Source organism: Guyanagaster necrorhizus (assembly GCF_019112545.1).
Source record: "Guyanagaster necrorhizus MCA 3950 unplaced genomic scaffold BT62scaffold_3, whole genome shotgun sequence".
In the NCBI taxonomy this organism is placed as follows: Eukaryota; Fungi; Basidiomycota; class Agaricomycetes; order Agaricales; family Physalacriaceae; genus Guyanagaster; species Guyanagaster necrorhizus.
This window is the reverse complement of record NW_025064882.1, coordinates 1,351,891-1,373,725: the sequence shown is the minus strand read 5'-3', so window position 1 is coordinate 1,373,725 and position 21,835 is coordinate 1,351,891. Positions and strand designations below refer to the sequence as shown.

General features: G+C 48.6%; 13 protein-coding genes across 13 annotated transcripts; 8 read left to right on the top strand and 5 right to left on the bottom strand.

The window, feature by feature from the left end:
* Nucleotides 1-458: 458 nt before the first annotated feature.
* BT62DRAFT_916357 (uncharacterized protein) lies at nt 459-2,347 on the bottom strand (the record flags this gene model as incomplete). Its single annotated transcript, XM_043183985.1, has 2 exons — nt 459-2,033; nt 2,222-2,347. The coding sequence occupies 2 exons, from the start codon at nt 2,345-2,347 to the stop codon at nt 459-461; spliced, it is 1,701 nt and encodes a 566-aa protein (XP_043044823.1).
* A 250-nt stretch (nt 2,348-2,597) lies between these two features.
* BT62DRAFT_942156 (RAI1-domain-containing protein) lies at nt 2,598-4,209 on the bottom strand. The gene is made up of 7 exons (XM_043187819.1): nt 3,800-4,209; nt 3,638-3,748; nt 3,364-3,587; nt 3,226-3,313; nt 3,130-3,175; nt 3,033-3,068; nt 2,598-2,983 (listed from the first exon to the last, which is right to left on the bottom strand). The coding sequence occupies exons 1-7, from the start codon at nt 4,186-4,188 to the stop codon at nt 2,639-2,641; spliced, it is 1,239 nt and encodes a 412-aa protein (XP_043044822.1). The 5' UTR covers nt 4,189-4,209; the 3' UTR covers nt 2,598-2,638.
* An 811-nt stretch (nt 4,210-5,020) lies between these two features.
* BT62DRAFT_1000564 (uncharacterized protein) lies at nt 5,021-6,259 on the top strand (the record flags this gene model as incomplete). Its single annotated transcript, XM_043176656.1, has 5 exons — nt 5,021-5,027; nt 5,083-5,594; nt 5,628-5,650; nt 5,707-5,801; nt 6,123-6,259. The coding sequence occupies 5 exons, from the start codon at nt 5,021-5,023 to the stop codon at nt 6,257-6,259; spliced, it is 774 nt and encodes a 257-aa protein (XP_043044821.1).
* Nucleotides 6,216-7,173, top strand: BT62DRAFT_1071895 (uncharacterized protein; the record flags this gene model as incomplete). Its single annotated transcript, XM_043178814.1, has 2 exons — nt 6,216-6,437; nt 6,488-7,173. The coding sequence occupies exons 1-2, from the start codon at nt 6,299-6,301 to the stop codon at nt 7,171-7,173; spliced, it is 825 nt and encodes a 274-aa protein (XP_043044820.1). The 5' UTR covers nt 6,216-6,298.
* Nucleotides 7,174-7,429: 256 nt separating this feature from the next.
* On the top strand, nt 7,430-8,701 carry BT62DRAFT_1000562 (alpha/beta-hydrolase; the record flags this gene model as incomplete). The annotated part of the gene is made up of 4 exons (XM_043176655.1): nt 7,430-7,514; nt 7,565-7,887; nt 7,947-7,998; nt 8,052-8,701. The coding sequence occupies 4 exons, from the start codon at nt 7,430-7,432 to the stop codon at nt 8,699-8,701; spliced, it is 1,110 nt and encodes a 369-aa protein (XP_043044819.1).
* BT62DRAFT_926997 (DnaJ-domain-containing protein) lies at nt 8,689-10,159 on the bottom strand. The gene is made up of 4 exons (XM_043185158.1): nt 10,056-10,159; nt 9,943-10,005; nt 9,641-9,882; nt 8,689-9,589 (listed from the first exon to the last, which is right to left on the bottom strand). The coding sequence occupies exons 1-4, from the start codon at nt 10,134-10,136 to the stop codon at nt 8,836-8,838; spliced, it is 1,140 nt and encodes a 379-aa protein (XP_043044818.1). The 5' UTR covers nt 10,137-10,159; the 3' UTR covers nt 8,689-8,835.
* A 140-nt stretch (nt 10,160-10,299) lies between these two features.
* Nucleotides 10,300-11,808, top strand: BT62DRAFT_984480 (uncharacterized protein). The gene is made up of 6 exons (XM_043189864.1): nt 10,300-10,679; nt 10,733-10,860; nt 10,910-10,976; nt 11,030-11,101; nt 11,157-11,166; nt 11,227-11,808. Exons 1-6 carry the CDS (start codon nt 10,358-10,360, stop codon nt 11,345-11,347), a joined length of 720 nt encoding a protein of 239 aa, XP_043044817.1. The 5' UTR covers nt 10,300-10,357; the 3' UTR covers nt 11,348-11,808.
* BT62DRAFT_416025 (uncharacterized protein) lies at nt 11,708-12,708 on the bottom strand. Its single transcript, XM_043180827.1, has 3 exons — nt 12,146-12,708; nt 11,975-12,078; nt 11,708-11,919 (listed from the first exon to the last, which is right to left on the bottom strand). Exons 1-3 carry the CDS (start codon nt 12,422-12,424, stop codon nt 11,820-11,822), a joined length of 483 nt encoding a protein of 160 aa, XP_043044816.1. The 5' UTR covers nt 12,425-12,708; the 3' UTR covers nt 11,708-11,819.
* A 465-nt stretch (nt 12,709-13,173) lies between these two features.
* On the top strand, nt 13,174-14,421 carry BT62DRAFT_415588 (uncharacterized protein). Its single transcript, XM_043180826.1, has 5 exons — nt 13,174-13,574; nt 13,633-13,780; nt 13,842-13,878; nt 13,937-14,270; nt 14,323-14,421. Exons 1-4 carry the CDS (start codon nt 13,484-13,486, stop codon nt 14,189-14,191), a joined length of 531 nt encoding a protein of 176 aa, XP_043044815.1. The 5' UTR covers nt 13,174-13,483; the 3' UTR covers nt 14,192-14,270; nt 14,323-14,421.
* A 596-nt stretch (nt 14,422-15,017) lies between these two features.
* BT62DRAFT_415207 (uncharacterized protein) lies at nt 15,018-16,116 on the top strand. Its single transcript, XM_043180825.1, has 4 exons — nt 15,018-15,249; nt 15,311-15,366; nt 15,421-15,774; nt 15,829-16,116. The coding sequence occupies exons 1-4, from the start codon at nt 15,124-15,126 to the stop codon at nt 15,830-15,832; spliced, it is 540 nt and encodes a 179-aa protein (XP_043044814.1). The 5' UTR covers nt 15,018-15,123; the 3' UTR covers nt 15,833-16,116.
* A 21-nt stretch (nt 16,117-16,137) lies between these two features.
* Nucleotides 16,138-18,012, top strand: BT62DRAFT_961074 (P-loop containing nucleoside triphosphate hydrolase protein). Its single transcript, XM_043188582.1, has 11 exons — nt 16,138-16,251; nt 16,300-16,365; nt 16,418-16,528; nt 16,583-16,677; nt 16,732-16,829; nt 16,884-17,065; nt 17,119-17,255; nt 17,305-17,473; nt 17,521-17,595; nt 17,646-17,723; nt 17,782-18,012. Exons 1-11 carry the CDS (start codon nt 16,231-16,233, stop codon nt 17,818-17,820), a joined length of 1,071 nt encoding a protein of 356 aa, XP_043044813.1. The 5' UTR covers nt 16,138-16,230; the 3' UTR covers nt 17,821-18,012.
* On the bottom strand, nt 17,962-18,935 carry BT62DRAFT_883474 (uncharacterized protein; the record flags this gene model as incomplete). Its single annotated transcript, XM_043182751.1, has 6 exons — nt 17,962-18,012; nt 18,072-18,207; nt 18,262-18,301; nt 18,366-18,644; nt 18,703-18,780; nt 18,836-18,935. 6 exons carry the CDS (start codon nt 18,933-18,935, stop codon nt 17,962-17,964), a joined length of 684 nt encoding a protein of 227 aa, XP_043044812.1.
* BT62DRAFT_1071889 (Zip-domain-containing protein) lies at nt 18,893-21,164 on the top strand. Its single transcript, XM_043178813.1, has 11 exons — nt 18,893-19,148; nt 19,200-19,357; nt 19,409-19,484; nt 19,538-20,007; nt 20,060-20,074; nt 20,137-20,441; nt 20,485-20,645; nt 20,700-20,758; nt 20,816-20,858; nt 20,912-20,955; nt 21,003-21,164. Exons 1-11 carry the CDS (start codon nt 19,029-19,031, stop codon nt 21,013-21,015), a joined length of 1,464 nt encoding a protein of 487 aa, XP_043044811.1. The 5' UTR covers nt 18,893-19,028; the 3' UTR covers nt 21,016-21,164.
* The last annotated feature ends 671 nt before the right edge of the window (nt 21,165-21,835 follow it).

Genomic DNA, 21,835 nt, shown 5'->3' with positions numbered 1-21,835 from the left:
ATTCTGGAGAACGAAAACAGCAAGAACAGAGAGACGCATCGTGAATAGAAATCGAATTATAGAGATAGAATTGTCCGTCCGCGGATCCCATACCAGGCGTCGGTGCGGATATACATAATCGGCGGATAACTCCTTCGTTAGAGGTCGTCATTTGATCATAAACAAGACCTTCAATAATATCTGCAAGGTTTGAAGAGATGATGATGCTGGGTACAGATGACTTTGGATGGAGGATGGGGAATGGTGGTTGTGATGTTGTGCTGATGATACAACTTGTTGATGTAATCCGCTTGATTGATACAACATAGCAGGCAGGAGGAACGATGAAGCGAAAGGAACACATGAGGGTGATTGGAAATGAGGGACGCGGTCGAAAACGCATGACCAGGATGGCGTCTATACACCATCAAATGTGGCTGGAAAATAAATATGAGAGAGAAGAGAAAATGCACTCTGCATTAACTCTTCAACAAATCGATTCCTGCACCCAGGCCTCGGTCGTCCGGTCTCTTCATATGACCTCCTTGCATTCCCAGACGCATCTGTTCTCCCTCAAACAACTTTCTTCCAACATCGGCACGCAGGCCCGTTAATCTGTTGTGTTGAGGGTAGCCTCGAGAGGGTGAAGGAGACGCGTTAATAAAATCATGGAAGTTGAAATCATGGGCTGATCCTGGTCTTGGGCTACCGTCAACTGACTTGCGGCGGCCAGATGGACTCGACGGAACGGACATTTGCGAGGGAAAAGACGGCGGCGGAAGGAGCTGAGCAGGTGTAGATGAACGATTCGATGATCTGGACATACCACTATCGACGCCTGGAATGGAATCGCGTCGCCCACCCAAATCGCTTCCAATACTGGAGATGCTGGACGTAAAACTACTCTCCCCACCACGAGATAGCCCAGACCCTGTCCCACGGGGATTGACCCTGCCCGCATCTTGACTATTTGGTTCACCGGGAGCGGTGGGAAACAAGACCCGGCCCTTGGCCCGCAACACTCCCGCGCCGCCCCCTAATGTACGATACGCGGCCATGTCCTTGGCATCTTTATTGGACGGACGCGCAGGTGACGGAGATGTTGCTAGGAACAGCATCAGATCCGCAGCTTCATTGTCAGTAGGAGCCGGTCGTGGTGTTGTTTGCTGAGAAGGGGGCGCGTTCGACATGGGAGGGGGGGTCTTATCTCGATAGGAACCAACAGAAATGGTAGACGTCGAAGCGAGACTGGAGGATAGAGGTGGTCCCGTATTGGGAAAGCCCCGAGCAGAACTCTGAGTATACTGTGAATATGATTGTGTGGACCCTGCATCTGATCCATCGAAACTTGAGCGCGGTGATGACACACTGCCAGATATTGAAGGTCGGTGGTGCAGGAGCAGAGAGGTTAGAGTCTGAGCTGCCTTCATGTCAACATCGCCATCTGCGTCAAGGTCGCCACGGTCTGAGGTCCTGGCTCGGTGTTTGCCTTTGCCTGATCCAGCTCCGTCGGGGCGCCGGCTTTTAGAATGCGCACGCGTTCCCTCTGCAATGCTCCGCGCTACCCCACCGCCCTGCATCTGGGGCGATGGAGCGGGTCGTATAGGAGGAGCAACAGGTGGATCATTAGCGTTCAAAATAGTGCGCGCCTGCTGTGTAGGTGGCGGCGCCAGGATAGACGTAAAAAGCGTCGGCCCACCGACTGATTGTCGCGAAGCGCTGCTGCTGAGATCCCCTGCGCTGGTAGGTGTACCATTGATACCCAAAAAGCTGCCGCGCGACGAAAGACCAGCTGTCAGTGTGATCGGACCTGAACTACCCCTTCGGAGAGGACTGCTAGTAGATCCTGCGCCACTCATTCCATGAGTAGCTAGATTGGCATGATAGCTGCTGGTCGTCGGTGGTTTGCGTCTGGCGGTGTTGCTGCGGGCGAAGGCAGACGAATTGGCTGGAGACTGGCTCTGCGATTCAAAGTCACGTAAGGACGCATTGGGGGCATTGTTGGTAGTTTTGTGGGAGGCATAGGATAAGCGTGTTCGCAATGCACGGGTAACCTGTTCAAGGAGAGAGATATAGGAGTCATCAGCATATTTGTAGAAATGTTAGGACAACGACAGGGAAAAACAGAAAGAGCACCCTGTAGCCCGGAAAATGAGCTGTGGACGGCCTTCAACCAGGGAAATGGGCCCATCACAGCAGATCAAACGACGCGTCTGGGAGTCGAACAGCAACGAGTACCTACGTTGGAAAGCTCAGCCCTGGCTAGAAACTTCTGAACGGCTTTTTTCTTGTGCTCTCTGTCGAAAGTCTCTGAGGACAGCGACGAGGTCGACTGGGATCCGGCGGATGGGTGAGGGATATAGGTCATGGGAGGTGATGGCGACGTGGCGGAAGACGAAGGGGTAGCCATAAACGCGCGTCCACTGCGTTACGCAGTGAAAACAAAGACAGAAGGACGCTCGCCGCTGTGGACGGCAACGAGAAGAGGAGGTCAGACACTGGGCGTGGTGGGCACGAACGATGAGTAAAAGTCGATTCAGAAACGGACCAAACGCGAGTGACGCGCCATATCGGAGCTTGCCGTTTTACCCAGTCTTACAATTTTCCGCTAAAGTACAGCCGAAAAGGTTTTCCCTAAAGAAATTCCTTTTTTTTTTTTTCATATTTGCCATCCTGCGACGGAGCCGGAGGTTGACTGCGCTACTGTCGCTACGGTCTGAATTTCGTCCCAGTACCATTGTGGCAGAAAGCCCACCCTTTCCTCCCCGTTCACAACCTCGTCCACGAGGTTATCAGTCAGCTTCACAATTGTCACACCCTCTTTCGGCACAAACTTCACTCGCCATACGGAGGCTTTTTCCGCATCACTTCCTTGGAGAATCTTCTTGAGAAATGTTAATATCTCCTGGCCCCAATTCAAACATATTGATGGATCCCAGGAACCAGGCTTTCCTCGTACAAGACGGGGTATTTTTGTCGTATCGAAGGTCTGTACAGTTGTCACCTGGATCATTATTATTAATAAGTGCCTGAGAGCGAAACCCTCGTCTCACCTCGCCGGACGGTGTTCGAAATCCGACCGTGATCTCCTGGAAAAAAAAAAGACATTGTTTGAGCTGAGCGTATAATAATAATACCTTGGTAACTCACCGGTACGCCAAGGAGGAATGATTGGAAATAAATCTTGAGTAATTTCCTGTCATGCGATCACAGAAATGAAATGAAATACATAAAGAAATGACTCACTTCTCGAATTTTGCTTCATCGTGGGGGCCCCGTATTGTTAGAGACGTCTTGAGCTCTACGAATGAATCAGTCGTTCCAGTGTATCTGTCTGTGGCATAACGATGAATTGAAGCACGGGAAATTGAGAGACACGAAAACCTCGAACGCAATCGACTTCGCCTCCAATGATGAGTCGGCTATCGCCAAGTTTAGTCCGCACAACGCTACACCATTGCACGTTGGTATCCACGTTTCCTCCCCATCCTAGCGGATCTTTGGAACCTGGTTTCGGGGGAGGCCTACGGGGGGTCTCTGATGTCCCGTATGACTCAAAGGCATAGCCAAAATAAGACTGCTTTCGATGTCGGGGTTCCATATTTTCCCTGATACACTCTGGTTAACGGACATATTACTGATAAAGAAGAGTGCTGACCTTTCGCTGAGCTTCTGATTGGATATATGCTCTTCGAAATACATGGTGCCGTTGATATACATGACATTTAATTCCCAGCCATCGCGATCCTCGTAGGGAGCTGTTAAAAGCCTGGAGAACGATATAAGACAATACGACGGAGGGGGGCTCGACGCGATATACCTGGTCATCACACCGCGCCACGAAACAACCGCCAGGTCGTCTAGGCCCACTTTTCCCTGGCTCCTCACCCAGCTAAGAGCTTTCAAGAGGCCATCAATGCGGCCTTTCTCTTCCGGTCGTCGTACCCAGTTATTATATCCATAAGACAATTGGGCACCAATAGGCGGATCAACAAAATACCGCAAAGCCAGGTCGTTGAACTCTAAAGTGCGAGATGGCGTGTATGAGAACGAAATGATAGGCATGGGCTTCTGGAATGGTGTCGGTCGTTGGCCATGAGAAAGATTGAGATCTGGGTATGAGATAGAGTTGGTTCCTTCCAAGCGTCGCGATTTAGTCCCACCACGTATTTCAGGATCTTCCTGTTCAGAGGCCTTTCTTTTCGACATGGAACAATTCAAGTCGTTGCCGAAGGTGATTTCCAAATTAGTCTCCAGGTCAATCTATGCCATCATCTGACCATCGCGTATTTTCCCCCTGCCTCTGAGTATTGTCGCGGCATCGTACAATTTTTTTGTTCTTGTGGAAGAGCCGTATAGTTCGTTGTTAGAACAGTACTAGGTCCTGGGTTGATCTTCAAGACGCCTATCTTCCCTTAGCTTTGTGTTCCGAACGTTCTCACTGCACTGGTACGTTCTCTTATACACTTCAGCTACGTGTTCGTATCTGATTCATATGACTAAAACTGGGCCTCAGCGTTCAATATTTCGAGACTGAGTCCGTGTCGTCACTGAGGCCTGACTCTGGAGTGATCAAGCTAAGTTTCGCCTCATCGTTGCCTGAAGACACATTTCTAACCTGTGCAGTCAGGGTACTGGCTTGTGAGACACCTGACTGCACTCATCTGCTAAGTCAAGATGTCATCGCCCTGCTGGCCTCGTCTTCTTTGTACTGATGTCAACTTGCTTTGCTTTGTCAATCATTTGCATAGAATGACAGTATGGTCGCGTTTGCCCATGCTTATCGGCTATAAGTCTTTAGATGCAAAGATCAGGCGCAGTCACCTTAAACAAAGACCATTGTTCCCATATAGTCCTGAAATGGTTATGTCTTTTTCTGCCTATCATCTCCGACCCTTGCCACCTTCATTGTGCCTTCCAAATATAAATAAGAGGGACGGAGAAATCTCCTCTACTTACCCACTTGTTCGACCAGTCTTTTTGCTCTCGTTGACGTCGCTCGTTTACTTTTCTTTATCATCTCTCTGTTCGATCTCACAGCATGTTCTGTACGTCATGCTTTCGCCTCATGCGTGTCAATTCACTCATGCCACTTTTATACAGTCAAAAAAAACCTCGCTCCTTCCAGCCTTCCGAAGGGTTGCCCCTCACACCTTCACAGCAAATGCCAAAGATGCGGTTATTATAATCCACCACAAGCTGCCGAGGGCCAATATCAATGCCTGAACTGTCACCGAGGCACCTATTATGTTTCTTCTTTCTTTGCACAAGCTTCTGCGAGAGAAATCCTGAAAAACCACGACCAAGAACGCGAGCAGAAGCGCAAGGACGAGATGAAACGCCGAGAAGCGGAGCGCCGTGCTGCTGAACAGCAAGAACGTGCAACTGCGGTAGCTTCAGCCCAGCGGCAGCAACGCATGCGGCAGCAGCTCCAGCGTCACACGAGAATGGAGAAAGTAGCAGTCAACCCGACTTCTCCCCTGGAAAGGCGTCATGCTCAGCGGAAGCGTGCTCCTTCTGCCGCCAAGACACCCTGGACACCTACTCAAAATGGCCCTGTGCAATGTGCTCCTCCAAGAATGTGCTTGCCTTTGCCATATCCACCGAATGGTCCCGTACGCCCGCTCCCGCCATTGCCACCTTTTTAGCCCGAAGCGATTGTACTAAAGCAGTAAGTAATTCGGGCTTCGTTTCATTAATATGCACTGATGCGAGAAAATCTTACAGGGAATGTCGCGCTCTGGTTGCGTTCGTTGATCTTTCTGTTCTCACTGGCCGAGTCTACTTTTCAACTCCTTTCTACTTCGTGAATCCTCGCACTGGTTTGTGACGCTTGTACATGAATACCTGGTATTCTTATTATGCATGATCAACTCGTGCTCTTCATATATCCTGTGTGAACGTTCCGCCTCATGAATGCAGTCTCGAGTTCATTTCGGTACATAAGACTCATGACTACATGCTGCGAGGTGCAATAGTTTCGCCTCAAGAGCATGCACACCTTCCATTTTCTGAATTAAGGATCAATGGCCCCCTTCTGACCCAGTGAATCTAGTCAAATCTTTTAACTATCCATTACCCATAGGTACCAGTCTGAAAGTGAAGACTGCATTGTCATCACTGAAAGCTGACTATTTTCCCAGATACCGAAGCTTTCAAGTGTGACTGTGCAAGTGTTAAAGGCCCCAAGCAGCGGTTTCGATCGGCCATGTCACTTGGGAAACGTCCCTCCACCGCATGTTTGTCGAGCCGCTTGTATAAATGGATGTCCTACCCATAACTCGAATGCGCCCAAGCCCTACTTTGAATTCTCTTAAAAATGGCCTCTACTTTTTCGTTCCCAATCATGATGATTAACCACGAATCACCAGAGTTTGATAATCTTCTGGACCTGCCTCCCCCAGAAAAAGAGCCGCAGCCACGCGACAAGCAACAAGCAGTGGCAGCGATAAGAAAAGGTATGAATATCGATGGAATAATACGGGCAGGGACTCAGATACGCTTACAGACGCTGGGCAGACTAGCAAGCTCGGTCCACGTATTGAACAATGCCACAGAGAGATGAAGAAGGTTACGGGAATGATTTCCGACCGCTTGAAGGAGGCGAATAGGAAGGCAGCGGATGATCAGCGTCGGATTGAAGAGTTGCAATCACTTCTTGCAGATGCTAGAGGTACTGCGGAACGGTCAAACCGTAGGGCGGGTGCCCAGGAAAACGAGGTCAGGGATCTGCGGCGTCAGCTAGAAGATCTTCAGAGAGAGCGCGCTCAAGAATCCATGACTCAATTCCACCTTGCTAGGACTGAGCAACAGGCGGATGGTCTGAGGGAGGAGAAGGAGAAGCAGGCGAAGGAGCTAGAAGCGCTGAGAGCTGCATTGGAAGATTCCCGGAAGAAAGAGATCAGCCGGACCAAGCAGATTGAAGACGCGCAAAGACTGCATCGCAGGGCGACTAACGACCGCACTCAGGTGCTAGAAATTCTTGAAACTAGACTCGATGAGGCGAGAAGGGAGGTGCTGGACGTTAGAAAGCAGATGGAGGAGTTGCTGCTCGAGACTGAGAGAAGAATCAGCGAGGCAGAGAACAGAGGCCGGCAACTGCAGCTTAGAGACCTTCGAGCACTGTCGCCCAAGGCCATGTTCGCATTTCTTGGATTCCAGCAACCGCGTCTCTGGTGGATGGGATCAAATTAGCAGGCACCGTCGATCACGAAGCAATGCAGTTATTTATATACATCGTAGTTGGATGTACTTGTTTCTCTCTTTCCAACCTTCGAGCTTCTTCCTTCAGTTCCTGGTATGCTCGTTGCTCGGTAAATCGAGTACCGTTACTATTTAACCGGCCCCCAAACGACTCGGCTCTACTTAACCTGCGTTGCACCTGGATCCCAGTGGCCGTAGTATTTATTTAAATCAAAAAAACCTAGCTTCACCGACAAAGACAACGACAATGACAGGTATCACGACCAAGGTCAAGTATGGGCAGGTTTCCTGGGGAGAGATATTGGACATGGCGAGGGTTCTGGCACCGTTGCGTACGTACAGCAACTTCATTTTTCGTGGACCTTGCTGATAACGTATACAGCCTTCCTGCTCTGTTGGAAGCTCCTGACATCTCCCTTTGTCAAGCACTTGCAGCACAAAACATGGCTGCGTGTCATCAGTGATTGCTCGGCCCACCAGCTCACTAGTTTGGGTTTCGCCCAACTCCAGTACGCTCTGGGAGACTCCGTGACTGTCTACAACAATTTCATCAGCCAAGCACGTTTAATGCCTCTCATAGAGGAACTGGATGGTGGTGTACAGCTTGCGTGGGTGGGCCCAAAGCGAACGGACCGAGTGGTACTTTACCTTCACGGCACGTTTATCTATTTTTGCAAGGCGAAGACTGATCAATTTGCGTGCCAGGTGGCGGATACACTTCGTTTGCCCCTCCTTCTGGGCTGACCTTCTTCAGATATATTCAGCTTGAATTGGAGAAGAAGGGCCTTGAAGCAGGACTTGCGGTTCTGCTCTACAGTACGTGAATATTGATTGCGTTATTTAATCACATTCATCACCACTTCTCACAGGCCTTCTACCCGACGCTGGTCACCCTACCCCGCTCCGCGAGATGCGAACGGCAGTAGACTACCTCATCAAGTCCGGAGTTGCACCAAATAACCTCATATTTACAAGCGACTCCGCGGGAGGGAACCTTACTCTAGCCTTCTTCTCGCACATTCTGCATCCTCATCCTACCATTGAACCCTTCAGCCTCCCCGCGGATACTCGCTTCGGTGGCGCTTTCCTTCTGTCACCCTGGGTATCCTTAGCCGGGGATGACGTTCCCAATTCTTACGATGAAAATGGTCCTGTCGATGTTACAGATGCGGCTACCCTCCGTGCGTGGGGTCATTATGCTCTTGAAGGCGTCCCTCTGACCGAAATCAATTACATGGAGCCTATCAAAACTCCCGACGGTTGGTACGAAGGTACGGACCAATTGGTGGACAATGTCTTCATTTCTGTTGGGGAGTTTGAGTGTCTGAGGGATTCTATTCTCACTTTCTACGAGAAGAAGTTTAAGCGATACGCCGGTCGCAGCCAGTTATATGTACAGAAGGGAGGTGTCCATGTTGATCCCTTTTATGATTTTTTCTTCGCAGCCTCGCCCAAAACGACTGGGAAACTGACGCCTGAAGTCGTTACCTGGATAGCTGATTCGTTCAAAATCGAATGATGTTTATACAGATCACACTTTATTACATGGGCGAAGATATACAAACGAAATCCAGCGCTGATGTATTGATAGTACAGAATGTGGAACGATAACTACAGTGTTCGTCAGAGTTCGTGCAAGGTGATAGATACCGTCTACGAGAGGACCCTCTTCAATCCCTCCTGCTGCACTGGTGTTAGTCTGTCAGGGAATTGGACATCCCACTTGACAATTAAATCGCCTTTGCTCTTTACGCTGCCATCCTTGCGAATTGGCATTCCCTCGCCTGATATCGTCGTCTCTTGCCCTGGTTTGACGATGCCACTGGGCACAGAAACCTGAAACTTCCTTCCATCTAACAGTTCCACAACCTTCCTCCCGCCCTCGCCGGTCAAGGCCTCCAGCAGCGAAATAGGCACCTGGGTTACAAGGTCGTTGTCTTCTCGTGAAAAACTTTCGTCAGGCTTCTCCTCGACGATGAAGACCAAATCCTGCGATTCGCCATTTGGTTGCTCATTACCGGCACGAGCGAAGCGGACCTTGGTACCACTCTTCCAGCCTGGATGTATCTGGATGTCGTACACCTTTTCCTCCGTCGAGCCGTTAAGTAGTCGTCGGCCAACCTTGAGATGCTTGACCGTGCCGGAATACAGATCTTTGAGGGAGACGCGAAGAGGACGAGTTATTTCTGAAGGTGCGGATGGTGCTGATGAACGTGCTTGCGACCGAGGCATATTTGGCATGCCGTTAGAGAAGCTGAACGAGCCATCCATGTCATCGTCCTCATCGAAACCCCGTGTCCGTCTCCGGGTACCTCCCATGCCTGGCATACCTCCCATGCCACCCATTGAACTCCGACCTGACATTCCACCAAGGTTGAATCCTCCAAGACTGCCACCAAATATTTGCCTAGGAGGATATCAACATCGCTAGTCCAAAATCCGGATACAATGAACTTACTCGAATATTTTATTCGGGTCACTTGGCGCAAAACCAGCACCGCCGGCACCACTGGAGCTGAAGCCACCACCAGGTCCACTTGTGAAGGAGAAAGACTGAGCACCGGGGAATCCAAAGGAGAAACCACCGGGACCAGAGCCTTGCCCCGGAACAGAACCTCCACCCTTAAGGCCCTCTTCACCAAACTGGTCGTATATGGCCCGTTTGTTCTTGTCACTCAAGACTTCGAAAGCTTCCGAAATCTGAAAAAAAATCAAGATAGGGTGAGCTGGAACCTCACACGACAAGGAGACCAAATTGACCTGTTTGAATTTTTTAGATGCCTCTTCGGAGCCACCATTACGGTCCGGATGCCATTTCAAGGCCTAAAGGACGTTTTGTTAGTGAAGAGGGCAAAGCAAAGAATATGGCATACCATCTTCTTGTATGCCTTCTTGATTTCGTTCTCGTCGGCATTTCTATCAATACCCAAAAGTTTGTAGTAGTCGACACCCATGGTAAACGTTAAAACGTTGAAACTGAAGTGGAGGTGAGAAGAAAGTCTGAATTTATTGCAGACTTGGGCCTACTCGCAAAGTGGCGAACATTAGGGAACATACGAGAAAGTTCCTATGACATCACATTCACGTGATCACTTTGCCTGCGAAATTTCGGGTCCGGACTTCGGCATTCGGGACGCGACAGACATTCAGCACCGTCCACGACGCCGCCAGTAATATGAGTACAAATCCACCCCCATCCAAGAACTCTCTCAATGTTGAACGTCCGGAGTCTCTCGTTCAACGTTCGTGGAATGCGATGACAGACTTGCTATCACCCTTTTCTGCTGCGGCACTGGCGACCTTGCCCAACACTCAACGACCTCGGCGATACACTCGCGCAGATGTTATCCCAGAGATAGAAAATGATGAGGATGGCCATCTTCCTACCGTCAGAGACTATCATGCTATCAACTCTCTTCCTCCGATGGTTCGAGTACCCAAAAAAATTGCGACCCCGGTCAGGGTAGAAGGGAAGGTCTGGTTCGCGAACGAGAGGAGCAAGTCGTTGTCTCTGTCTTGATTAGTACTAGACTAATAACGCTCATCTCAGCCTGGGTGTCTTGGTTGAACATATCGATATTAATTGGAGCTCTGGCCGTAGCCCTTTTCAATGCTTCCCGAGATGAAATAGCGCGCAATTTTGCCTATGCCTACGCCCTAATCAGCGCTGTGGTCCTAGTAAGTAGTGTTAGACTGTACCGGAATCGCCTTAACTCATCACATGAAGGTCTATGCTTATCTATTGTATCAGCACCGGATTACCATGATTCGGAGAAGAGATCCAGGGCATTTCGGTCTGTCCTGGAATGTCGTGGTCACCCATTTCTGTTCATGATTTTCGTTTCAGATGCGATCATAGGGCCCCTTGTCATCAGCGCGTTCCTTTTCTTCGCTATCTTTGCCAACTTTTTTATCCGAGGTATGTTCACGCGACTGTTATGAACGCATGTCATTGATGCATTTGCTCGTGTCAGTCCGCGAACTGTAAGGGCCTTTGTTCATCAGTCATTCATTTAACTGACTATTATTCGCCTTATCCTTCAGTCGCGAAAAGAACGTCCCCATTCCCGGTGCAGGTTTCATATCTACCATCGCGCAGAATTGGTACCCACTGCGTGCAGGCGATCGCAGTAGTTCGGTTTTCGCTTTGCAGCAACAGTCGTGATGTATACTTTCTCGCGCTGTTTTCGCGGCTTTGTGGTGTCATAACGCTAGTCAATGAAATTCTCGCAACTCGTTCACTGCTATCGCTTGGTCCTTATAATCTGCCCAGACTTCATTTGATGACATTCCATGCCGATGATCCCCTGGGCCTTGAGGTACATCTTGAATCTAATATCGCCACAACCAATCAGGGTAAGTAGACAATTTAACTACCGGAGGTTAGATCAATTTCTCGCACTCTGCATGGTGTCTATCTTGTTACGGTATGGCGCAGACTGAGTCACTGAATATTGGCTGTGCCCTTATGTACCCGGATCCGAAGTCCCCATCCTGGCCAAAAGGTATTAATCTCGTCATAAGAGCAATGTTTAGGGTCTGTGGAAACTAAATCTGGTTCTTATTTTACGTGATTACGATGATTAAGGTATTATGTACGGTAGTGCTAATGATACAGCATACCCTCTGCTTTAACGCTATAGGCAGGCTCGGTCAACTGGCCGGTCTGTAGCGACGAAGACCAGGCTAACAATGCGCCGGCTATCCACATATGGATCCGACGATTGGGATTCGATTCTGAGTATCAAGGTCAATTATAAATATAATCTCGAATTAATAACCTGTTCCTTACATGACGGTCACCGTTTTGTGTCTCTCGAATTCTAAAAGACGAGATGTCCCTGCTTGGGGTTTTTGTATTCCGCTTATAACATAGGCGCCACCGAAGCAGCCATTCTGTGGGGCAAATGAAGTCAGAACCAAGTCATTTCGGTTTAGGCAAGACGGAAAACCGACGACGAACACGATTAGTAGGCTCTCTCGGTACATCCAATGCCTGCTTCCAATGAACCTGTAGGCCATTCTTGGATCCTCCACGCATTGCGGTGACAAGTTGGATGATCCCCTCGTACCCCAGCCTCGACCCGTTGAGAGTAGCGTCAATATTGGGTGCAAATGTGTTCGAGATCGCCCGCAGTGATTCTTCATGGGTGGAGGCTTCAAATACGTCTTTGATATGCCGGTAGGACCACTCTGTCAGCGAGGACATCGTCGAGGGCTGAACAAAAGTTTGTGGTTCCATGTCAGACGACGTAGAACAGGGGAAGGGGTAAATTGCGGTGGGGAACGGGTCTGTTGAGTGGATACTCCCCGCATTTATATCTTTTCTGGTGCCCTGAGAAAGGAAAGTGAAATGAAAATCGCATCTAAGAACTTAACGTCTCAGTCAAAAGGCGTTAGTCTGATCCATCTGGACATAAATAATTTGATCCGGAATAGCTTTGCAGCGTCAAGTTGGACCAACGTTGCAACCATGTTTTCGGTCATGCCAATGTGTCTTACATCGCAACATGTTCGTGGCATATTGATTCGGCAGCGCCACCCATCGATTAAGGTAGGGGGCTCAGAAGAGATGCTGACTGGCGCACATGCATTGAGATTCGTCTTAGCCAAAGGGGGTCAGCAGAATCGACTACCGCTGATATCGGGCCAGTCAAGGCAATATAAACATACCTATTAATTCTGGAGATACTTGCATGGGGCAAAGCCCCATGGGCAGTCTCCCTCCAATACGGTGCGATACAAATGATCTACAGAGTTCTGTCCCATCAAACGATCGGAAGCACTCTGTACATTCTTCATTCTGCAAGAAAATTTGAGACATCCTCATTGCCGTTAGCGAGACGGGCCTACGTAGACAGCTGAAGGCTGTCGGTTACGATGGTGCGAATCATGGTGGCGTTTAAGTCAATTAAAACTGGACGGATAATGTCGAGCTTCTCCGCCACAGGACACAATTCAGGTATACCCGTTTCTACTTACGATTCCACTAGGGTCGCTCAAGGAACGAGAAATTCCAACAGGAAGACTAGCGTACCGGGTCCAAACTCGGGGCCAAGAGTCGTTAAAGTGAGGACGTCGGTTCCGTCTGTTTTGACGTTTATGATTGGCAACTTGATATTGTCTTGTTTTCTTCCGCTTCGCCGTTCGAAGGCGAGAAGCGTATACATTCGACGTCCCGAGCGCCCAGGCGCATAGGTTAATTGAAAAACGGGAAAAAGCAGTAGACGAGACGGTCGGGATCTATCTTTGCCGGACCGGCGCACCACTAGAACAGGCTTAACGGACGCCTGAATTTGTAATGAACTTGCTACAGTACAGAGTAACGTTCACCATGTCTTCGCATTGGCAATCTACTGTGGCAAATATCGTTCCAGCCGGTCGGCTGTTCGGTCAGCAGTAAACTGGGTATTAACGCCCCAATGGCCACTCGTACTAAGTTATCAACAGGTTATGGTTCGGTTTACAAAGATAGTCACGACTTCCCCAATCTCCACCATCACAAAATGATCCCCACAGCTGGTGGTAGTGAAGAATACGACACAATCTTTGTTGGAGGTGGGCTCATAGGCAGCACTGGTGGATGTGTAACTGCAGGGCGGGTCCCCCCATTTGCAATTCGATCCTTGCTAATCTTTTCCTCCTTGGCTCACTGACAGACGTCTCGCCGCCGCTGATCCGTCGCTCAAGATACTGGTGATCCTTATGTATTGCCGTACTCTCTGACATGACTCACCTCTTGAGTCATGTCAAGGTCCTCGAGGCGGAGCCTCACATTCGCGATGCTCCAGATCATATTCAGCCTGCTCGTTACTTCAGCTACTTGGTCCTCGCAAAGGAAACCTTTACCTTCCATGTTGGAAAGCCCTGCAAGTCTATCTTTCGTCCATCTCCCATTGTTCCTTCCGAGAAATGTGTTGGGGTCGGGTCGGGCGTCAACTGTACGGTTTTGCCTCTGATCCTCAATACGGAGTTGACGTTGATGCACTGTCAATCGTCATGTATATAAGGGCATCTGCATCGGATTAAAATGACCGGGAGAATTTTGGGAATGGGACTCAGATGACTTGATTCCCTTGGCAAGCAAAGCAAGGTTCACTGTTTGAGGTTTTTGCCGCAGTTTTGACGCAGAACTGTCAGTGTGGCACCGGTCGTACTCATGGCACGAGTTATAGAACAATATCTTGCTATCACAGCGAAATACGATTAAGACCGTGGTCTCACTGAGGAATGCAATAAGTAGGGTGTACGTCCTACTGTTCTCTTATCTTTTACATTTCGCTGACAGTCAATAACCATGGCAGAAGTAAGGACTTCTTGACATGAATCTGGTCCACCACTGAAAGATCGGATACATCGATTTGGCGTCTGGAAAATGATCTGACACTGTCCACCGATACATCTGTAATCAAGAACGCAAGAGTAACTTGCAGGTGCTGGATTGGCAAAGAGTTATCTGAGCCATTTTTGAGTAATGTTTGATATAACGTGAGCATTACTTCATAACTAATCTTAGAACTCCTAGAGATAAATTCGTTATTGGTGTAGAATATGCGGACGAAGTTGCTGGTGTTGCTACTGTAATGTTGATGTTCGGCAACCCTTGCATCGCGTGTGGTCGTGCTTTCAGCGGGGGCTTTTGGATCACCATCAATTTTGGAAAGGTAGCTTTCCAAGACAATGCTTGCATTTGTGTTGCCATCTAATTCATACATACCAGGTCAGGCATTAAAGCCTCAGAGGTTTTGAAAAGGATCAATATACCGCAACTCGTTGAACGGCCTGGACTGGGGGAGAATACGATGGTACATCAACTACGTTGAAGTCTGAAATGACAACTGGTTCCAACAGCTAATGGGCGTATGTGCCTTCGATGACCCATCCTGACTCTCTGATGCTGTCTGCTAAATTATTCGTTTGGCATAGTGGTATCGACGCCTTATGATTAGACCTACGGAAAGGGATTTGAAAGTTATCGAGCCTACCTTCACCAAGCGATGGAACGAATTCTTTCTGAAGGCCCCAGATAAACTGGTCGTGTGGATTGGTCCGGCTTCCAAGTTCTGCGTACGTGGAGGGATGCAGAACGTAATCCAAAACTCACTTTTCATAAGTTATTGCGTTACAGATCCCACATGACAACCTGGGTGCAAGCTTTTATATTTCTCTGTCGGACACTATACGGTAAACAAGTTTCCGCAATGCCTATTCCCATTTTAATGATATACACATCGAAAGGAATACTGTGCGTCTTTGGGCCGAGTTGGCCTTAATCCATACGCTCCTCTTGACTTGGAGACCGGCTTCCTTGACGAGTATGTGGTTCTCTTCTTGGCGAGCAGACCCCTCTGATTTAGTCCTTTGCTCAAGTCCTGCGGACTTGGCTGTTCTAGGATGGGCGTATAAACACAGTAGGAAACTTGCTCGACGCATGGATGCCTATCGCGGCTGTTTATACGGGGTCATCCTCGATTCCCCGAAGGAAAGAGGCAGCCGTCGAATTCCAAGTTCGAGGTCCGATTGTTGTGTTGCTCCCGATATCAACTATGCAAAAGAAGATGACGACGCAATTGATGGATACCTCCGTCTACAGTTAGTAGCGTTATTTGCTCCTACTTCTCTATTTTGGCTAACTCATATCGCAAGTTGAGACCACTTGGCATTCAGTGAGATATCTTACCGTGGACGGGAGGAGAGATGTTAATATCAACATAACTCGCGCCATCTAACGTCGGGGCGAACACTAACACTGCGTTAGTCATCGGAGAGAAAACAGCATTGATTATTGAAGAAGAATTGGGGATTAAAGGAATTTAAGGCAATATACTCCTCAGCATGAGTGTTAAATAGGATTAAGCAATACTTGGTGAATTCTATCGCGTACTGACTAAGTACTAATTTAATTGTACTCAATTTGTACTTGTATCGTCTGACGCATGACATCACGCGTTTCTTGTCACGTAGTTGGTCAATCGCAGTACTTTCCATTTTCCACTCTTCGGCCAAGTCGCAGCATTTTCCATTTACCACTCTTCCATTGCTCTCTATATGTCGCTCTGGGTTGACCAGGTGATTGGTGTCTCCTACATGCTCAATCCCGTCTAACTTGCGACGAAGTACCGCCCTAGGGCCCTCGATGACCTTCACTATCATCAAGGACTTTCGACCTGCCTGAAGGCTCTCGTACGCATGTTCTCAATGCCATTTATTGCAATTAATAGAACAAACTATATAGGCTGCTTCTGGAGACTTTCCTCACATGCTCTTTTACGGCCCGTCTGGAGCTGGGAAGAAGACGCGTATAACGTGTACGCTGAGGCAGTTGTTCGGTCCTGGAGTAGAAAAGGTGTATTTCACGCCGTTTTCTCCATTTGACATACTCAAAACCTCTTTACTGTAGCTCAAAATCGACCAGCGCGTGTTCCTTACACCTTCCAGACGAAAAGTCGAAGTGAACCTCGTTCAAAGCAACTTCCACATCGAAATAACGCCGAGGTACGGCTCGTCGTTCTTGGCAGGGATGTTTTCACTGAAACAGTTCTTGTGCAGTGAAGCGGGGTCCTACGACAGAGTAGTTATTCAAGAATTGCTAAAGGAGATTGCCCAGACACAGCAGGTCGATCTAAATGCTAAACAGAGATTCAAAGGTGAAGATTTTTTTTACGCCACTGCTGTCCCCACTTCCTCATACTCTTAATCAGTGGTTATTATCAACGAGGCCGACTCTTTGTCACGGGATGCTCAGGCAGCCCTACGTCGGACAATGGAAAAATACATGTCAAATATGCGCATAATCCTATGCGCCAATAGCACGAGTCGTCTTATCGCTCCTATCAAAAGCAGGTGCCTTCTTATGCGTGTAGCGGCTCCCAGTCGCGAAGAGGTTTGTCCAGCGACATGGTCTACTTTAACTCCACTGCTTAGCCGTTACCATAGATGCAAAGCGTTATGCAATATGTATCAAAACGCGCCGGCTTCGACCTGCCACCAGAAGCAGGTGACAAAATCATCGATGATTCTGGAGGGAATTTGAGGAAGGCCATCCTTGTTTTGGAAGCCCTGAAGATGCAGTCGTGCGTGAACTTTGTTGTCTCTAAGGTCCCTGATTTATCAGTGGTTTAGGCCTGACCTTTCAGGACCTTTGGCTATTGCAAAACCAGATTGGGAAACTTATTGCCATAAAGTCGCAGACATGATTATCAGCGAGCAGTCGCCTGCACGTGTCATGGAGGTCAGACAAAAACTGTACGAGCTACTGAGCCATTGCATCCCTCCCACCGTCATTCTCAAGGTTCGTACAGACGGCAAACTTATTTCTTCTCTGACACGTCTTTTCAGACCATTGCAGAACGTGTTGTAGACCGAGTCGATGAAGCTATCAAGACTGACATCATGCATTGGGCCGCTATATATGTGAGTCTGCGATGATGGCACTTCACTGCCATGCTTAATGCTTGTTACAGGAGGTTCGGATGCGTATAGGCAGCAAAAAGATATATCATTTAGAGGCATGGGTAGTTAAGGTGATGAGTATATATAAGGTGAGCTCGTGGATCCAGTGTCTTTGAGCACTGCCGGTGCTAAAGATGAACAATTCAGCACTTCTTCTATGACATGGATATGTCAAGTTTTGATTGATTTTCTGGCGTGGGCTCGCTGTCATATATGTATCTCGGCACTGCATTATAATGACACTACGGAAACAGTCATGACCTAGTAGGCATAACAGTTACCGGTGATATTCATGCTGGCGCGTTTAGATATATGGTTGCGTAGAAACTACTCTCTACACTCGTACTCGTCTTCAACAGAAGCAAGGAAGTCCAAGAGCTAATGCGAACTTTCAGAATGAGAGTGACGCCCAAAAGAACAGCGCAGTAGATACCCACTAATTTATGCCTCCTTTGACCCATCAACTTTCCCGGTTCTGTCTTCAGGCGTTCTTTTATGTGTATTAGTTTGTCGTGGAAGTGTTGAATTGCGGAATCGCCTGAGGCTGGATCGTGTGGAGGCGTGTGTAAAGGCCTGCAAAGCCGTAATGTCGTGTTAATTATGAACACATCAGAATAGGAAACAAACTTGTTAATGGAAACGGTGTAGGCAGCACATCGCATTACGCCTTTGCAGGAATGAAATCAATACGGAGACGAGTCATTGATACCAACATCGCGGGATGAGCTCACCAAATGCTCCAATGGCGTCCAGTCTATCGGCATCCTGAATACAATGTAGCTCGGAGCACTCCTCATGCCATTGAGCCCATTCTCCGGTTTGCCTTCTCTTTTTCTCGGTGCTCCAAGATACATTGTCCAGTATTTGAGTGATAAGGCGTGCTCGGCCGTCCGAGATAAGGTCAATGCTGGATTTGTGCTTTTCGAAGAAGGGCAGAAAGAAAGTGTACGGATCGGCAGCCAGTTGTGCTGATACATATTTCTTATCCAGGACGTCATGAAGAATAGCGCCTAGTAATCTCGCCGTTAGCTTGGAATTATTTAACGTCCTATTGATGATGCAAGGCACCTAATTCGACGACAAATAGATCAGGCTTGATAGGCAATGCACTCGCTATCGTCAACGCAGTTTTTCGTACCCTTCTCACTAGAGAAGAGTGAGAAAAGGGATGCCTCAGTGCTAAGACGCGTAGATTCCTGACCGTGATAAGCGTCATGCGATGGGTCATACCGAGCCATCGTGTCGACCATCAGCTTCTCTGCTGCCTCTATGATAGCCTTCTCGTCCTCTGTAGGGTACATGGTGGGAGAGGATCAAGAAATGAGGATTATGTGCTGCCCTAGTCATACGTGACCATACCATAATCGGAGCCGACGAACCCGCTTCTCACTACCATGTCCGCCATGGCGCAACGATCCCTACTCTTTGCTGTCCTTCTGTTCGTCGTCACCAGCCTTCATGCGCTCGAAATTACGGACGATGCTGCAGCCCCAGCGAATGGGACCATAATCACTGTGAGCCTACAGTGTTTGCATATCAAAACGCGTCGGCTTCACAACGATTAGGTCGACAACATCCATCACTGTGCCTCTGTCCAACAACTAAGCGCCATCAGGATTGCTGCGCAGGCCCAAGGGTCTCCCATCATGCGGAAAATCTTCGCTTGGCTGTTCCCCTTCGGCCCAGCGTGGAACTCAATCCTGGGCACTTTCTATATCAGTTCGTACGTCTCACACCTGCAGTCCATCCACGGAAGCCTAAGAAACTGGTCCAGCGTACCAAATTTCATTCTCGCGTTCATACCGGCACGTATAAATGGAAACACCCTCAACACGATGACAGCCTTTGCCGTGAGTATTTGACGAATGTGCGTCGAACGAAAGCCTGTCTTATGTCAATACAGACCGGGGGCCTTCTTTCTGATGTATTCTTGCACCTCGTACCACATTCTTTCATGGGTGAACACCAGGATCCTGGTGTACATTTTGTAATGGTGGAAGAAAAGCGCAATATTTTAATCGGGTGCGCCTCGCTATTCCTGTCGTTTACGTTGAAGCATAACTCGAATAGTCTCGGAATCTTCTCCGGTTTTGCCACGTTCTTCTTTATCGAAAAGATGTTGCGTGTGTTAGGAGGAGGGGAAGATGGTTCAGGGCATTCTCACTCACACTCGCATATCCAACATTCTGACGATTCCAGTGCACGCGCTTCAGCCGTTTCGATGTTCTCAGGCTCAAAAAATTTGAAATCGAGGGCACCCACGTCTACTCCCACTGAAGCTAAGGAAACTTCGCCAAGACCTTCGCACGCTAGTGCAGGGCCCTCCAAGCTATCAGCTTACCTCAATCTTTTTGGGGACTTTGTTCACAACATGTCAGTGGCTATTAATCACCCATTACTTGGCTTTGTAATAACTAATGTACAGCACAGATGGTTTGGCGTACGTGTGATTGGCCTCGAAGGATTCGTTTTCTGTCTGACCTGCGAAAATTAATGCTGCAGCATGGCGGCATCCTTCTACGCATCGCCCCTCATTGGGGCCACTACTACTCTCGCATGCTTTGCTCATGAAATCCCGCACGAAATAGCTGATTATTCAATTCTGATTCGAAGTGGATTCACTAAGAAGCAAGCAATGCAGTCTCAGTTTCTGACTGCCGTTGGGGCTTTTGTGCGTAGAACACTGTTCTTCCTTCTTTTTGATGCTCATTCACGTTCGTGGCAAATACCTCCATCTCCCCAATCATGTCGCTCTATGAACGCACGCCGACATATGTTAATTACTCGTATCCTGGACGAAAGGTTGGGTATGTGTCAGCTCCAACATTTACTACATATACTACAATTCAGGTCCTGATCGGCATCTCCGCACGAATAGTACTCTCATTGGGATTGCGGTCCACAACGCGACGTCTGGTACCGACTCGGGAAGCTTCAAACACGATCTCGGGGCAGGTGTGAGACGGAACGCGACAGGACTCGTGGGGACTACGCTGATGATCGCAGATTTGGTTAGGTTGCCCGAGCATGCCCGAGGTGCCTCAACTGAATTCGACCCTACTTAGGTCATTCCCTTTGTCGCAGGAGGCTTCCTGTATATTGGCGCTGTTGCAGTATTGCCAACGTGAGCCTTTCGTCATCTTTATCATCTTTAGGCGGAAAGGTTCTTATTACGAAATAGGCTCCTCGCAGAAAGCAAGAGCGGATCGCAGGCAATGAGAGAGGTGCGAGCAACTTGCTGACGCGAATGTACGTCACTAACGGAGTCCTCTGCCAGTTCGCGGCGATGTTCGTCGGTGTGATGTGCATGTTACTGGTCGCGTGAGTGAAAATTTCACTATCTGTTGACAGAAGTTGACGTTCAGCAGCTGGAATGAATAGAACATTTTAGAATACTGTTGAGCCTAGTGCTCAGCTCATGTGTGGAGCAGGCTTTCAATTAATTGTCGTTGTTAAGGATCTTAATATTACAGGGTCCATTGTATACCGGTCCGCTTAGCGATGTCTCAAGCTTCAAGATGTACGTTGCTCCGAAAGGACACATGTGGTTTTCAGCCTGCGTACAAATGATTTATACATTTTTGACCTTGGGCTGCTGTCCTGACACGATTTACTAGGCACTGAATTCAGGACTGGAGCTGATCGTGGAACCCTAGCGTACAAATGTTTAACGCTGCTCTAGCTTCATCTGCCTGCATTTGTTTTCCGTTATGATCGTGATTGAGGTAAACGGAGCTTTGCGAAACAGATGTCGGTATCTTTTGTCTAGTTTCTGGATTGTTAGACACGCATTGTCTGGAATCATCGGTCGGTTTTTAGGGGGTGGGGGGCAGTGGGTACAGGATTCTAGGTATGGCATGGTGAGTAAGTGCGCGTAGTACCATTGACGATGACCCAAGGGAGATGGGGTTGTCGATGGAATGCAATCTTTTGCTATTAATAGTGGTTGTTGGATGTTGTGAAATGAAGGGCAAGGCAGCAGGAACGATCTGAGAAGCGGCTGAGGGAAGCAACTGGAAAAACGTGTTTGTTTTGTTTTGCGTGCAGCCAAGGGGAGACAACTGGCAACACAGCGGTCAGTTAACCACCTGCGGATATAGGTCCGATCAACAATGCGCCACTCGGCGCGGATGCCGAGACACGTTCGTGAACCAGTTGAAAACGTAAGCACCAAATAAGCCCTGTACTAATTCCAGCTCTT

Excerpts from the sequence above, each read along its gene's own strand:
- BT62DRAFT_942156 (XM_043187819.1), bottom strand. The coding sequence starts at position 4,188 with ATGTCGAAAAGAAAGGCCTCTGAACAGGAAGATCCTGAAATACGTGGT. Across the intron at positions 3,749-3,799 it reads TGGCGCGGTGTGATGACCAG|GCTTTTAACAGCTCCCTACG; the intron begins GTATATCGCGTC and ends ATCGTTCTCCAG. Across the intron at positions 3,588-3,637 it reads AATCAGAAGCTCAGCGAAAG|GGAAAATATGGAACCCCGAC; the intron begins GTCAGCACTCTT and ends AGAGTGTATCAG.
- BT62DRAFT_926997 (XM_043185158.1), bottom strand. The coding sequence starts at position 10,136 with ATGGGTGTCGACTACTACAAACTTTTGGGTATTGATAGAAATGCCGAC. Across the intron at positions 9,883-9,942 it reads CATCTAAAAAATTCAAACAG|ATTTCGGAAGCTTTCGAAGT; the intron begins GTCAATTTGGTC and ends ATTTTTTTTCAG. Across the intron at positions 9,590-9,640 it reads GACCCGAATAAAATATTCGA|GCAAATATTTGGTGGCAGTC; the intron begins GTAAGTTCATTG and ends ATATCCTCCTAG.
- BT62DRAFT_984480 (XM_043189864.1), top strand. The coding sequence starts at position 10,358 with ATGAGTACAAATCCACCCCCATCCAAGAACTCTCTCAATGTTGAACGT. Across the intron at positions 10,680-10,732 it reads CTGGTTCGCGAACGAGAGGA|CCTGGGTGTCTTGGTTGAAC; the intron begins GCAAGTCGTTGT and ends CGCTCATCTCAG. Across the intron at positions 10,861-10,909 it reads TAATCAGCGCTGTGGTCCTA|GTCTATGCTTATCTATTGTA; the intron begins GTAAGTAGTGTT and ends CATCACATGAAG.
- BT62DRAFT_416025 (XM_043180827.1), bottom strand. The coding sequence starts at position 12,424 with ATGGAACCACAAACTTTTGTTCAGCCCTCGACGATGTCCTCGCTGACA. Across the intron at positions 12,079-12,145 it reads CGAGAGAGCCTACTAATCGT|AATGGCTGCTTCGGTGGCGC; the intron begins GTTCGTCGTCGG and ends TTTGCCCCACAG. Across the intron at positions 11,920-11,974 it reads CACAAAACGGTGACCGTCAT|AATCGAATCCCAATCGTCGG; the intron begins GTAAGGAACAGG and ends CTTGATACTCAG.
- BT62DRAFT_415588 (XM_043180826.1), top strand. The coding sequence starts at position 13,484 with ATGAACTTGCTACAGTACAGAGTAACGTTCACCATGTCTTCGCATTGG. Across the intron at positions 13,575-13,632 it reads TCCAGCCGGTCGGCTGTTCG|GTTATGGTTCGGTTTACAAA; the intron begins GTCAGCAGTAAA and ends AGTTATCAACAG. Across the intron at positions 13,879-13,936 it reads ATCCGTCGCTCAAGATACTG|GTCCTCGAGGCGGAGCCTCA; the intron begins GTGATCCTTATG and ends AGTCATGTCAAG.
- BT62DRAFT_415207 (XM_043180825.1), top strand. The coding sequence starts at position 15,124 with ATGATTAGACCTACGGAAAGGGATTTGAAAGTTATCGAGCCTACCTTC. Across the intron at positions 15,250-15,310 it reads GTCCGGCTTCCAAGTTCTGC|ATCCCACATGACAACCTGGG; the intron begins GTACGTGGAGGG and ends ATTGCGTTACAG. Across the intron at positions 15,367-15,420 it reads TCTCTGTCGGACACTATACG|GAATACTGTGCGTCTTTGGG; the intron begins GTAAACAAGTTT and ends ACACATCGAAAG.
- BT62DRAFT_961074 (XM_043188582.1), top strand. The coding sequence starts at position 16,231 with ATGTCGCTCTGGGTTGACCAG. Across the intron at positions 17,066-17,118 it reads CGGCTCCCAGTCGCGAAGAG|ATGCAAAGCGTTATGCAATA; the intron begins GTTTGTCCAGCG and ends CCGTTACCATAG. Across the intron at positions 17,474-17,520 it reads CTCCCACCGTCATTCTCAAG|ACCATTGCAGAACGTGTTGT; the intron begins GTTCGTACAGAC and ends ACGTCTTTTCAG.
- BT62DRAFT_1071889 (XM_043178813.1), top strand. The coding sequence starts at position 19,029 with ATGTCCGCCATGGCGCAACGATCCCTACTCTTTGCTGTCCTTCTGTTC. Across the intron at positions 19,149-19,199 it reads CGAATGGGACCATAATCACT|GTCGACAACATCCATCACTG; the intron begins GTGAGCCTACAG and ends CACAACGATTAG. Across the intron at positions 20,646-20,699 it reads CGCTGATGATCGCAGATTTG|GTCATTCCCTTTGTCGCAGG; the intron begins GTTAGGTTGCCC and ends GACCCTACTTAG.